Genomic DNA, 15,448 nt, shown 5'->3' with positions numbered 1-15,448 from the left:
GCTTAAAGGAGGGTTCAATCTTTGGCAGCAGTGCCCTGTGTTCTCTGCAGGAGTTTTGGTGCCTTTCACTTGGTGGCCCTTGACGACTACTTTCACTAGGCTTAGCAGCCAGGTAGGTAATGTACGGTAGAATATTAAAACTGATATTGGCTTCTCACAACATATCACGCATTCAGGAAGGCGGGTGGTAAGGATACAAATATGCTAGTGTCTCATTATTACTAAAGCCAAGAAAACAACGTTAGTGACAACAGAATTAGCGATCAAAGCTAAAAAGGTATACATAATTGAATCAGTCCAGATTCTCATAAAAAAAAAAAAATTTGGTTTTGTAGAATAACATTTTTTTTTCTGTATATAGTTTAACTGAAGCTGTTCGCCTATATCCAACAATGCATACAGTTCTTACAAGGACAGGTACAGTTTGTGAAGTATTTTATTAATAAAAATCGCACACTATTTTCATATTTCAACTATCGGACTCAAATTTGTAGGAAGTTTCTCCTTTTTTTTTTAGATTATAGCAATATATTAATATTTTTAAGACTATAACAATACACAAACATAGCCAGTTTAAATATTGCTTTGTGCACTTTATGTAAGCCTTCACTGTAACTACTACTCAAGAAAAGGAGTAAGATACCGTTTAACTACTTCCACTGAAGTAGTACCTGAACATAAGGTTACAGTATCCTAAGTACTGCAGAGGACTGATCCTGGCTGTTAGAATTCTACTGAATGTCTGACAACAAAGTGCTGGCAGCATAGAGTGTAATAGTTTACAGGCATCAATAATGGAATAAACAGTCCCACTTAATTGAAAACCTGCTGTCATGTATTTAAAACCTTCAGAAAATGTAGTGCATTATAGCCTGGAGTCTCACTTCAGCATAACTTCATTTTATTAATGTATGTGATATACATACAAAGAAACTTGAAAATAGGTTACCATCACATTTTTTCCTCCTCTATATCATAAAATATTGGCAGCTTTCTCTGATAAGTTACTGTAGTAGGCAAGTAGTAACACCTCTGCAATTTTCTCTAAAACAAAGTTCTAAATTGTTTTTAAATCAATCAGGCAAACCTTTCCTGGTTCCCCAATTCTCCTAGAAGCCTTATTTGTAAAATTTGACAAGCTGAGACTTAACTAGACATGTTCCTTCAGCCAAATGAATATAGTTATCCTATATCCATTGAAAAATGAGCAGGACTCAAACCAGCTGCTGTGGCTCAACAGCTATTAGTAGGAGAGAAGTGTAAAAGAGAGATTATCACTTAATTTTTTTACCTTGTGGCCCATCTGGATTGCCAAATTCTTCCCAATTTTTTCGAGATTCTTCATCAGTTAAACTAATTTTAAAGAAAATAAATAGCAAGTCAGTGGAAAGTATCTCTACATTAAAAATGTAGCATATCAAGCCCTGTTAAAAAGATTTTGGAGATGGTGGTTTGATGGTCTAAATATTATAAAAAAGCAGGAGAGAGATTAATACTTCTAACTGCTCTAAAAATCAACTTGCTTGCACAGATTTGCCCAAAATTCAAGGGCATTTGATCCCATAAGTGTGAAAGTACCTTAGAGGGCCTTAAAGGGGGAGAACTTTAAAGTGGCAGTGTGCAGGATAATTGGGTGGAATGAACTGTTATGGTGCATGCTGCCATGCTGGACTTTTCATCCTTGGGGCCATGCATATTCTTCTGAATACACCTAGAGCAGGGGTAGGCAACCCCCACCCAGCATGGGTGCCAGAGTGTGGTATTCAAAGGCATTTTGCTTGGCACACGTGTGTCAGGGTGGACATGCCTCAAGGCTGCACTGCCACAACAAGGATCGGGCCCCCTCATTGCTCCCCCACCATCTGCTCCTGGCATGCCAACATCTTACAAGTCAAGATCACAGGTGTTTTTGGCACTCTGTCCAAAAAGGTAGAACTCTAGGTCAGGGATCAGCAACATTTTTTTAAAATAAAAAAAAATAAAAATTAAGACACTGCTGTTGCCCAAACCATAGACTGTCACAAAAAAGATAATGAAATGTAATGTAAATAATGTATTCTAAGCAGGTCCAAACATAGGTGTTTTGCCTGGGTACTGTAGTTTGGAAGAATTACAGGAAGAATAGATCCATTGTTAAAGAGTAGTTTGACTGAAATATTTGTATTAACTCAAAAATGGCTTCAGAAAAAAGAATGAACAAATGAATGAACCTTTAACCTAAAGAAATCTGGTTTAAAAACACCAATTTGTACATGGGTGGAAGTCACGTACAAAGAACATGACCTACTGCAATCAAATCTTGCAATATACTATACTCCTTGTAATACAAGACAGTTTTATACAGACTTGTTTCTTCTAAAATTGGTCTCCATCTTTAATCAAACTGAAAAAGTAAAAAGCTCTTGTAGGCACCAAAGACATCTCTGAGGTCAGAATTAAGCATCAGAAAATTTGGGTGCATCCTGCATCAGAGGCCATCCTATTTCAAAAGAAATATAACAAACATACTAATAAAATCCCGCCATTTGAAAATCATACCGCGTGCAAATCAGCACATAAAAAACTGTGTCAACTGTTCAGAGAAATACATAAGTCACGATTTTCAAAGTTATGGCTCCCATACAACAAGTTATAATCAGCCTATAAAGCAGGATGTCCAACTTCGGTATGGCCCCCCAAAATTCTCCTCCACTGCATGGACTGCATTAGCAAAACAAACCCTGCCCCCACCACCAAGCGAATCCCAGCCCCGTCACCAGCAGCACATGGCCCCCACTACACAAACTGCACAGGCAGTGCACAGAGCCCCCCGTCCTTTTTGTGCCATGTGGCAGCAGGACAGGCAGCCATTGGGGCTCATGTGCCACATGTTAACTGATCATGGGCCTCAAGCAGTCCATGGGCTGCCAATTGGCCATCCCTGCTGTAAAGTAAAGCAACTTTCATCTGTTTTCACATTTTCAGCCATGTAGTTGTTATGTTAGTTTCTTTTCTCCCCAAGAAGCTTATCTGAACTAAATAGTTCATTCGAAATTGCAGCAAAAACAAAATGAAATTTCAGGTTTTTGCTCTCAGTGGTTCCCAACTGGAGTTCTGTGGCAACCAAGGGTGCTGCGAGATCCCTTCAAGGGGCTGCAACACAGGCACTGCTGCTGCAACAGCAGCTGCCAGCTAACTGCCCACGTGCTCCTCCCGATCAGCCTAAAGCATGCAAGAGCTGGCTGTTGCTGTGTAACCTGTCCTGACCCCCTAACACCCTTCCCAGGAACAGAAGGTGCATGAGCCAGTTCCACTCGCATGCCTCTGTTTGCAGAAGTGTAAAGGGGGTTGGATCGGGAAGAGCTGCACAGCAGAAGGCAGCAGCTGCCTGCTTTAGGCTGATCAAAACCCTAATGTCTAATAGAGTGTGTACATGCTACAGACCTTTCCTTGGCTAGCTGTGCAGCAGTGCAGGGGGCGCTTCCACCTGGAGGCAGCCAAACCCAGCTGAGAAGCACCAAGAGTGGTTCTCAACCAGGGATAGTACTGCATTCAAAGAAGTGATGGAAGGATGCCCTGACACTGAAAAGATTAAGAATCACTTCTCTAATTAGAAAATATATTTCCCTCTACGGTAAAACCAAGCAGCATGGTCAGCTGAATGTAACTAGTGCAATAAAATCAATAGCAGCACCAGGAGGCCTAACAACCCAGTACTAAACATAACTATCCCTGCCTCGATTTCAGTAAGGACAAAAAGGATTATCCTCATTCTATAGACCTAAAAAAAGGAAGTCACGCTGCCAAAGGAGCCTGTGCAGAGCAGGTCTCTTGAGTGCAAATACAGCCACTTTACTGAAGAACTAGGGAAATCTTAACCTGGAGATTCCACCTCAAAAACGTAGAAGTTAATGTGGTGGCAGGTTTACTTGGCCACCACATTATAAGATGGCTTATGAGAAGGTTTGTTTTACCTTCTCATAAGCCACCAATAGAAGTTTGTTCACTTGCTATAATCAAAAATACTGGCTGTGTTAGGTCCAACATGAAGAAAGCCATAAAGAAACATTTTAAAATATAATGCAGTTGTTTGTTTCACTTAAATCTAAAATTTATGCTTCTTAAACAAGAAATTAATTCATATGTCGCATTAAAACTTTGAATGTTCTTATACAAACATCAGTCTTAAGATTTATGCGCTGATTTTAATTATGCTGTACATGCATTCCTGGAAAACAGCACATAACTTGAATTTGCATAAAGGGAACCCACTTTATATTGTAACAAATAGGGATACATTAGAAGTCCTCGACTGTACTGACCCATTTCTACCACTTTTACAAGACAATTTTGGTAGTCGCCAACAGCAGACAGTACACACAAACACAGGGCACTATCATAATGAGAATGGCAACTACAGAAACATGTTGTGGACAATAAGCGAGGGGCACAGATCTACACGGGAGACTATATTTTGGTGTACATCACTCCCACAATGCACCACACAAAGCACCTGACTGCAGGCTTCCACCACACCAATTGCATAAGAGTGAATTTACCTTGCATATAACAAATTTTTTAAATAAAAAGGATAGTTGCGTAAATTTGCTCATACAGAACCCGTATAAAACAAGGGAAACCTGTATGGTATAGGTCAGCGTGTCTGCCTCCAGTTACCACTAGAGATGCAAAGGCCTGGGAAAAAAAACAGAAAAATTCTGAAAAAAAAGGTTTTCTTCCCTTTTTTTGGAGGACTTTTTATGTTTTTTTTCTGAAAAATTGAACATTTTTGGAAAAATTAAAACTTCTAATGAAATATTTTCTTTTCAACTGATGAATAAAATATTTAAGACAAGGTGTTCATATATTGCTACCTTTTACTCCCCAAAATGTTTTCTAATAACTATGTAAGAGGAAGACTTTTATGTAAGACCATCCATAGTATCAGATCATTACAACTCCTATACACTGAGGACAAGCAGTACAGTACAACTCTCAAATGCAAGAACAAGAGGCATTTCTGCCCCCTGGGGGCACTGCCATTTTCACAAGAGAAGGAAAAAGGATTCAGTGCCTTCTTTGCTTGTGGACTTCCTCTATTGTTGACTGTTGATCTAGAGGTTGGTGGATCTGCTCCTGTCCTCCTGACTAGGCCTCAAAGGACTGAAAGTGGACACTGGCAGCAGCATCCATTTGTTCCTGTAGAGATTAGAAACAAGGAACTTATTGCCCTGCTTAGTCAAAAGCCTGAGGAGAGGAGACAGCACAAATCTAAAGGTTTTGGAGTTGGAAGGAACCTGCCTTCTCCTGGCCCTGTGACAGAGCGGAAGTACATGAGCAGCACAAAGGAGCTGAAAGAAAGTATACTTCTTAATTGAAACTATATTTTAGCTGCATTAGTATATTTTTATAACTTATGTCATTCATAATTGGATTCCTACCAATCTTATGTTTTGTGACAAATCACCCAACCTTAGCAGTTAGATGAGGCCTGCAGGGCAGGGAAGTTGTTCATGGCTAACTCTGAGGAGGCCTCTCCTCCATCCATTACTAAATTTGTACATGCTGTAGCTTAGTGTTTATATGCACAAGCTAGCCACTAAATTACATTTTTCTTTTTTCTCTCTCAGCAAAATGGTGAGACCAACTTCTAGCATATGGAAGCATTTCCACATTGCAAGTTATTCTGAGAAAAAATGCAATTTGCAAAAACTGCCAAATGCTACTAGGATGACCATCCTTGTATGTAACAAGTGTCCTGCAGACATTAAAAAATCCTTCATGGGTGTGAGGAGGAGATAGATCATGATGATGAAAGTGCAAGTAGCTCTTTCCAACATTCTCAATCCAGAAGTCCTCCTACTGCTGCTGCTGCTTCTTCTACAACATCAGCATCACAAAGGGTTGCCTAATTAACATCCTCAAGTAACCAAATATTGCAACCAACTGTATATAAAAGACTCTCAATAGCTTCATTTGTAGACAAGATGACACCTGAAGATCAGGGGAAAAAAACTGACCAAGCTCTTGCAAGAGCACTATATTCTTCTGGGATGCCACTGTCAATAACTGAAAATGCATACTGGCAAAAAGCTTTTAAATTACTAAGACCATCATACTGTTTGCCCAGCAGACATTCTTTGAGCCTCTTTTAGAGTCCCAAAGCCTCTTTTAGAGTCAGAATATGAACTTGTAACGCAATCTGTGGAATGAAAAAATCAATCAATGAAGCACTGGCTTGCAGTACTTACAGATGGATGGACAAACTTGCAGGGGAAAGGAATCATAAAATTTGTGATAACACCTCAACCAGTTTTTTATAGAAGCATCGAAACAGAAGAGAACAGGCATACTGCAGAGTGAAGTCCTACAGAATATTGGGAGTGGTAAAGTATTTGCTTTGCTGACTGACAATGCAAGTAACATGAAAGCAGCATGGGAAAACATAACAGATGGATATCCGCATTACTGCAATCGGATGTGCGTCCCATGGGCTAAACTTGCTTCTCAATGACATCATGAAGTTGGAGACTCTGCAAAAGATCTACAGAAGAGCAAAAGAGGATATAAAACATGTAAAAGCTACTCATATGGTAGCTGCAGTCTTTAAGCAGCAGCAGGGAGAAAAGAATGCAAAGAATACAATAGTGACACTCAAACTATAGTAAGTTTACTAAAAAACAAAGAAGCTGTTCAAGAAACAGTAATAATTGAAGATCTTAAAGTACCCAGAAGTGTAAGGAACACTGTACTTGATGAGGAAGTCTTCAGGGTTCAGCTGCAGAACTCCCTCAAGATTCTAAAGCCAATTTCTTCAGCACTCACTGCATCTGAATCAGACAGTGCACTTTTGTCAGACATTCCTCACCAAATGGCCCAAATAAAATCAACTGTTTTTGAAAACTTAAGTGTATCTCTGCTTACAAGTACAGATGAAAGAAAAGTGAAAGACCTGATTAACAGATGGGAAGAATTTTGTTGCCAATCAATTCATGCTGCTGCAAATCTCTTGGATCCAAGATTCAAAGGCAGAAATGTTAGTGATGATAGCACTGCTACTGGATTACAAAACAAACAATACACTTAGGACTTCATTTTGGAAAGGTACTTTCAAATGTTGCAGAATATAAAACATTTTCAGGTACTTGGTCCAGGAATGCAGTCTGGGATTCTGCCAAGCATATCCCTCCTGCAACATGGTGGCAAGGCCTTTGCATGACATAGCCTCTGACTCCTCTTGCTTCTTGCTTACTTCAGATTCCTCCATCTTCTGCAGCACGTGAAAAAAACTGGTCTATGTTCGGAAATACTCACACCAAATCAAGAAATAAACCAACATGTGGAAGAGTAGAGAAGCTTATCTCAATCTGGGCAAACCTTCAGTTTTCAGAAGTCCATGAAGATGATAAAAATGGAAAAGAAGCATCAAACTGCTGATAGTGATAGCTCAGAAAATGAGACTGACTAGGCAAAGTTTAATGTAGCAAAATTGTATTCAATGAATCTTGGTTTTTTCCCCTTTTTCTCCCCTCAGCTTTCTCTCTAAAAATGAGTGCTTTCTGTATCTGCTTGACACTGTGGAGGGGACTAAGTCCAGAATACATGATAACTTTCTTTGTTTTACCGTAATGTTGATGGTTTCTTCTATTTTCAACTTTAATTTTTGCCTGTCTCTCATAGACTGGCAAAAACAAAGAGATTCCTTAGAGTTCAGCAGCTTGTTCCATTTGTAACAAAAATTAAAAACATTTTAAAGTAAATTCAGTTAGTAAATCTGTAATTGTCTGAATAAACTATACTTTTAAATGTAATGAATATACCAAACATGATAATTTTATGAGCAAACCAAGTTATACATAATACATTTTATGTTCTTAAAGTAGCAAAGTGAATTTAGATCTGTAAAGGGTGCTAAGTATATAAGTATTGCATATATTTCATTTTTTCCCAAAATTTCCATTTTTTTCCATGGCTTCAAAATTTCTGGAAATTTTACATCTCTAGTTACTACTCAAAATGACAGTGTTTTAAATTCTCTGAGGGGCTTGACTCTTGCAGGGAGTTACTCAATGTGAATGACCTCCAAACTAATTTACAATAGGCTAAACTGTATGCAAGAGACGAGTAAGGTAATAAGAAGTAACTCTATGACAAACTGTGTAAAATTTTTAACTCATTCTCTGGAGCAGCCATGAAAAAATGAGAGTAAATGAGAGGGTGCACTTTAATTCAGATTGAGACACTGGACTTCAACCGCAGACATCCCCCAACACAGTTTTGCAAGACAATACCAGAGTGTAAGATCAGAAACACCAATCCCACCGGTGGGGAAAATGCTCAGCCACCTGAAAAAGTAAGAGGTTTTTCTGTTTTGTTTTGGGTTGTTTTTTTTAAAGTGTTCTGCTGTTGCTACTGCCAGCTTATGACTCAGTGACACATTTTTCAAAGCAGAGGCCTTAGTACCTCTGTGTTCTGAATGAACTTTCCATGGAACACTGAAAACGTTGTTAATATTTGAGTGGGAAAAAAATACAGCTTTGAAAATATCTATACTCATTTGACTTCTCTTTACTGTGAACTGTAGTCATTACACTGAGCACATTCAATGGAACCGTTTCCTTCCAGAAAAAAGTACAAAAATCTGCTCAGTATTGTATGCTTTGAAACTAGTAATTTGTAGTCATACAAGATGACTGATGAAAAGAAGTGTGATATTTCAAGACTCCTGAAAATAATTCTCAGGCCACTGGAAAGCCTTAGTATTTTATGAATTAAATGAAACAAGAAGAGGAAAGAAAAGGCATTTTAGCTGCTGAAAGCAGGGAAAAAAGAATGGCAGCTCCAAAAATCAGCAGGGTCTGGACTGAATGTTCCAATCAAGTAAGTCCTCAAGCAAATAAGCATTTACTGGCTATCGGTGCCCCGACTTCCCAGGAACACTAACTGTGCAATTGTTTCATTTTTTTAAACAGTCAGGGAGTTCTTTTAAGGCAGCAAATCCAGCAGTTGGAATACAGGCCAGGAATCATCACTGCTTTATTCATGACCATGGGTAGAAAGGTCTGTGCCCTATTTTGCCCCATCTATAGAAGTACATAGATCACAAGGTCGTTGAGGCAAACTGAACATTTGTAAAGGCTCTATAAGCCAAAACTATTACTAAGCCACTGTGTAAAGCATGACAAAGACATAGCAACTACAAAAACAAGTCAGTCATTCTAAATCCAGCCTTGGCAATATCCCAAATAAGGACAGAAAAAACAGGATATTTTAGTCTCCCCTCCTAGGAACACACTTCCAGAAATAAGATCCCTTCTGCAAAGAGGCTCTGTGTTTAGAACACCCAACATGCTGTAGGTCTGTCCCTGTCCTGGCAGGGTTACAGTTTACAAGCAAATGTCAGAGACAGGTGGAAAGGAAAAGACAATGTTAGCAGAACAGTGATACATGGTTATATGTTTTAGCTATGTATACATAACTTTCAGATTTCAAATGATAGGGAAAATAATAAAGAAAAGTATTGTTGACCCTAAGAGACCACTCACAGAGCCATTGACAACTGACAATTTAACACTACAAGAAGGGCAATTTTTCCCAAGCCATGTCACTAAGACTTCTTTAAGTTTTGCAAAATCAGAACAATTTCATTTAAGAATTTAAGAAATGTGTTCCATGTAATTTCTTAAACTGTGGTCTTCACCAAAGAATCTGAGCACCTTCCAATAGTTCAAGCAGCATAAAGAATCTATCAAACTTTAGCTCCACCCTCCCTGAGCAGATCTAAGGAAATTATTGGATGATAGATCTGTTAATATCAGTTGAACAGAAAGGCTGCAGATGTTTGCTCTGGCATCTCTAAACTAGTAATAGTGGATGCCAGGGAGGGTAACGAATGTAGCATAGCTCACCCTAGATATATCTGGTTCAATGCCCTCCCTATAAAGCACCCGCTCATCACTGACAGAGACAGGCCTATTTGTTTTGCCTAGAGAAATGTGGGCCTAGGCCCACCAAGGAAACCATAAACTTTCCTAAATCTGAGGCTACTAGATACATAACAATTGATTACTTGGGACAACTAAAGCAAAAACAGGGACAGGAGTGTGGGTCAAAGGTTAATAATGAATGCTCCAAGGCAAGGGAAGCTGAGGGCATCATGGCTAGCACCCATGAGCCCGAGTCCAAGGAACTGGACAACACCCAGTGAAGCTGCTCTGAAACATGCATGAATGAGGGGCAGGACAGCCCCATAGTCACCTAGGTTTCCCCTGGCCAGAGCCTCCTTCCTGGGCTGATAAATGACTAACTTAGCTGAAGTCAAGAGGAGGTTGACCAGGAGGTCCCAGGATTTGGTGGGGCTAGAGATGGTTCGTGCATAAAAGAAAGGGTGTGGTGAGAATTGTAGCCAGAACTTCAGCAGGAGGGTCCTGAGGAAACAGTTAAGGGGCTGCAACTTGGCACACTTGTGGTATATGTCAAAATCTCTGTGTTGACATAAGGGGCAGGTGTCAGGGGAGTCCACAAAGCATGCCAGATATGCCCATGGAGAAGACTCCATGTAGGAATAACCATCTCAGGTCCTTGGTGGCTCATGGGCTGAGAATGGAATACAGGCTGATCCAGGACGGAGTGATCCTCACCAAGAGTATCCCGTCACTTGGTGTCTGGGCAGGACGTGAGGACAGGATGACGGAACGCATGAATGGAGCACGTGTGCAGAGTCCCATCCATTCCTGCAGCCACTCAGATACTCTGACTTGCAGATGGTCCCAGTTCTCCAGCAGGGAAGGGTGGCTGGGGGACAAGTAGGCCCCCAAATAGAGCAGCAAGCCTGTGTTCCACCAGATGCCCTGAAGCATGAGTGGGAGCAAGCCACTATCACCCACCATCATGGCAGAGCTCTTGACCCAGCTGATCCAGGCAGGAGGCCAATGAGTAGATGGACTGGTAGGTCTCCACTTGTGCCTGTCAGAGACAGGATACTGCGCTAGAGGGAACACTAGATGTCACCCAGTATGGCACTTTTTATGTTCTTATCTGCCATCATCTTGGCACCATAAGTCCTGGCTCCTGACACCCCCCAGCTTTTGCCACAAGAAGTCCCTCCCCTTGAACTGAAAGTACTTCCATTTATTCTCCTCATCCCCACATTGTATTACAAAGGGGGTCTACCATTAATAAAACTTTACTCCTTTGACAAGAGAAGTCCCTCCCCTTGCCCTGGAAGCAGTTCTATTTTTGTTCCCTCCCCAGTATAAGCAACCTCCACCCCCTCAATCAGAAGTGCTGCCATCTTGTCAGTAGAGGCCCCTTGCCTGGAAGCACTTCAAATTTTTGAACCTGAAAGCCCCCACAAGAAAAAGTCCTGCCCCAAAATTTGGAATCCCACCATCCTAACCCAGCTCTTCCCCCTTAACCACAAGCCCTACCCCGGGTCTTCAGAAGTGCTGCCTTCCTAGCCACAAGAGTCAGCCTCCAAAGTTTCCAAAAGTCCCACCGTCATAGCACTGACATCCTACCCTCATGGCTGCAAGGCCCATGCCCCAGAGACTCCGGAAGTCCTGCCTCTGTAGCCCAGAATGCTCCCTTCACAGATAGCATGTTGCTTTCAGCTACAGAGGAAGCATGAGCTATCATGGGACCTTTTAAGAACTACCCCCTTCTAGCCTCTCTACAGGGATCCCAGTTGTATAGGATTTGGTGAACAAGGGTGAACCAATGGAGGGCATTTTTTTGAGTGGTGTGACCCATCCAGAAGTGGGGTTTGTGATCCCTCTCACAATTTGCCCTGCCACCCTCACCAATTAATGTGCATTTCAGGAAACGTGCAGCTTGGGCAAGTGCCCCCTCCAGGGGTCCCCAGATTTTAAACTTAAGTCCCCCTCATTTTAAATTTAAAAGCAAGGCCTGCTCAGTTTTAGACTACCATACTAAAAATTCTGTATTGTAAGATGCTGCTTTACTTCCGCTGGGCAGCTTCCATCTCCCCAAACATGCTGATAACAGGTCTCCTTTTTATTTGTAACAAACACAAACACACATTAGAATTGTTTACACATGTTCAGGAAAGAGGTGAAAAATGTTTTTTTTAAAAGGCCTTACTCCCTGAACCATGCAGTGGAAGTGGCAATATATCACACATCTGAAGCTGGTAACTTCAAAGTAATTCTGAAGTCAATAGAAACCACCCTTGTTCAGAGAAACTGGGCTAATAAGTCCTGTTTGTCTCCAGGTCAATTCAGAGGATTTGAATGAAAACATGTTACTTTAATTAATTTTCATTTTAATAGAAAGTTTTTATTTCCATCAAAAGTTGCTACAAATAATACACTGTCTTGCTTTTTTCAAGACACTGTGATTTTTATTTGTTTTAAAAACAGCATTACCTCTATTATGCTAAGCCAAGGTCTCTAGTTTCCTTGCAACTGGAGCATTTCAGAAATACCCTTCTCCTAAGTAGGGTTTTTCAATTTCTAGTGCCAAGTAACCACTCAGTATAGATTTATCCCCCTTGTTTCACATCAAGTTCTATTAAGGTCTTCAGCAAAATGAACACAATTTTAATTGATATGCTCTGCTCTAAATGTTTCTCTAATAAGCAGAGACATTTCAGGGCATACCATAATGCAATAACAGCATTTAAACAGTTCGGCACAGAAACTCTGAATATTCTGGTTTTTATCCTCATTGGTCCACATCTTTGTCCTGACACATCTATGGCACAACCCACACAGCATTCATAAGGCTTTTTTCTAAAACAATACGTAAAAATGCCATCTAAAAAAAACCCCACGTACCATAGCTTTCATAAAGTCCTTTATAAGCTTGATAAGGTTCAGTTAGCTCTATACCAATGGTTCTCAACCTTTTTGGACTCAAGGCACTCCTCATTTAGAGTCAAGGCCCCTTCCATAACTTTTGTGAACTGAGTGGCATCCAATTTTAATCTATTACAGTGCTTATGTGCTTGCAGAGAGGCTGGGCAGTGGTGGTACAGAATCATCCAGGCAGGTGCATGCCTGAGCCTGTGCTTATCTGTTTAATTTGTCTGCTTATCTCCTCACATCTCCCACACCCTTCAAAGAATATAGCTGACATGCTGGTTGAGAATCACTGCTCTACTCCTACTAGTTTATGAAGGTATTAAACTAACATGTTAAATAACCATCGTATTGCTCTCTTCCTAGGGGAGAAGTGTGTTCAATAAATATTTTGTTTTGGAAATACTTTTTATATGCTCACACATGTATTAAAACATGCAGTTGTGTGTGTGGATGTATGTTAAAAGAAGTTAATTTTGATTGTACTGTCTTTTACTTAAGAGTATGGTGATGTCCATGCTGGTCCTTAGCTCCTGTGGAAGTTCATTTCAGTCTTCTTTCTCTGAGAAACCAGTCTCTTGTTTTTCAGTGAAAATCTATTCTAATGATCACTTTTAACAATTCATTCATCTTAAATGGTCACTTTAATGTACACAAGACATGAAGGTCAAACAAAAATATTCCATAAACGCCACTTGTGCCAATGATTCTGCCAGCTGTGTGGATGGTCACTCATGACAAAGAAAGTGAAGCTGTATTAAGATCTACTATTTGAACAACACTGGATTACATGCTTAGATTCTGGGAAACGTCGTCTTAGTGTGAAAAGGTAGGCCACCACTGGAAGATACAGTCTGTGTGGACACCATTACCCCTCATATCTCAAGGACAAAAACTGTAGGCAGAAGCATGACTAGAAATGATGTGCTAGAGCAGTGGTTCTCAACCTTTTTATACTTGGAAAATGGCAGCTCTTAGCTTTCACTCATTTTTTGACTACAGGAATAATAATAGAGCAGTTTTTCTGTTGCAAAGAACTTAACAGGACCGCAAGTCAGAATGTTTTGGGCATTATGGACTCCTATTTTAAATTTATGGTCTTATCTTGTGAATCACATATAGTTGCTTGCAAATCTAGCAGTGCTGATATTGTGCATCACCCTTAAAAGCATGTCAAAGCAACCCAGGGTGCCATGGCACCCTGATTGAGAATCACTGCTCCAAAGAGAAGCCAAGAACAAACTACAGAATAATTCAAGAAGATCATTAAGTCCTACCCTGCAACATGTACCCTTTCCCCAAACTGGGAAAAGGGCATGTAGGGCAAGTGAAAAGCTGGGAAAGGGTGAGCAGTGTGGGGAGAAAAACTTGGGGAAAGGCTGTGAGAAGCAGGTGCACAGTGCAGGGGGCAGCGCCAGGGGAAAGGGTGGCAGAGGAAGCATGGGTAAAGGTATATTCAGGGTGAAGGGAGTGCAAGGAAAGAGATGCATAGGGCATGAGGGAAGTGGAGTGCAGAGCAAAAGAAGCACAGAGAAGAAGCATGATGTATAGGAAAAGCATGGGAAAAGGATGCAGAGAGGGAGAGCAGAATGACTTCAGCCCTGACCCCAAGTGGGGCTAGAGGCTGAAGCCAGAATCACTGCTACTGCCTGGCCTGGCTGGGCGCTTGATGGCCCCAGCAGAGATGGAGCAAGAGCAGCTGCAAAGGTAAAGGGGGAGGGGGACAAGCACAAAAGGGGAAACAAGTGGTAGAACAGGGAAGACACTAGAGGTGAGGAGTTGGCTACATGACTGCTGCTACTACTTTCCCTGTGGCAGCAGTAAATTTATGATGATGCTCCAATAACTAAATTGGACATGGAAAATTAAAAAACAAAACGTATAATTGTCTATGTTTATAATCTACTAATTTGGATATAGTCTTAAGTTCAGGGTCATCTTAGATTCAGGTAAATACGGTATATATTTGAATTATATTTTATACAATGTCAAAAAAAATCAGTCTCTGCCAATAACCCAAAGTTGTGTTTTTCTTCCCTCTGCCACACCAAGTTTTATTCTGTGAAAAAGCAAGAAAACTTACGCTGCATAAGCCTTAGCAATCCTCATAAACATAACTTCATCTCCTCCTTTATCTGGATGGTATTTCAGAGACAGAGCACGATATTGTTTTCTAATTTCAGATACTGTCGCTCCCTTAAAAGAAACAACTCAGATTAGTAATTTTAAATACAGAAAAGCAGCCTGTTCAACAGTAAGTCTTCTATGTGACCCACTCAACAGACGAACATATTTTAAACATTCCAATCAACATAAAGGAAAAAGGAATTATACCCAAATGATTTTCATGACCCTATCAAAATATACATTGAAGACCACCCCATTTTCTAAAATGGAAACCCCATTAGATCTGTAGAATTCAAACACGGTAACACAATCTGCAATGAAAAGTTTCAGAAGATGGGCAACTGGAAGAGACTTTCTGAATGATCTTATTAATGCACCCAAAAAAGGAAAAGGATTTTCCTAACCATTTTTTTTAATCTTAGGCTCCCCTAAACATATCTAAGGATTAGAAATCCTTATTATTTGACAAAAAGAAAATGTGCAGATAAGGGCCACAGATCTATGTAAATGGAATACATCAG

At 40.4% G+C, this 15,448-nt stretch overlaps 1 protein-coding gene across 1 annotated transcript in view; it reads right to left on the bottom strand.

Annotated features, from left to right (window-relative positions):
* SEC63 (SEC63 homolog, protein translocation regulator) overlaps positions 1-15,448 on the bottom strand; it is a 92,979-nt gene that overhangs the window by 63,896 nt on the left and 13,635 nt on the right. The window contains exons 4-5 of the mRNA XM_019520232.1: positions 14,884-14,996; positions 1,292-1,353 (exon numbers count right to left, since the gene is read on the bottom strand). Coding sequence (XP_019375777.1) covers positions 1,292-1,353; positions 14,884-14,996 — 175 coding nt within the window. The remainder of the gene's footprint in view (positions 1-1,291; positions 1,354-14,883; positions 14,997-15,448) is intronic.

This window comes from Gavialis gangeticus, unplaced genomic scaffold (genome assembly GCF_001723915.1).
Source record: "Gavialis gangeticus isolate Ggan-Ray unplaced genomic scaffold, GavGan_comp1, whole genome shotgun sequence".
NCBI classification, from domain to species: domain Eukaryota; kingdom Metazoa; phylum Chordata; order Crocodylia; family Gavialidae; genus Gavialis; species Gavialis gangeticus.
Note: the sequence above shows the minus strand (reverse complement) of the source record. Positions and strands in the feature narration are given on the sequence as shown.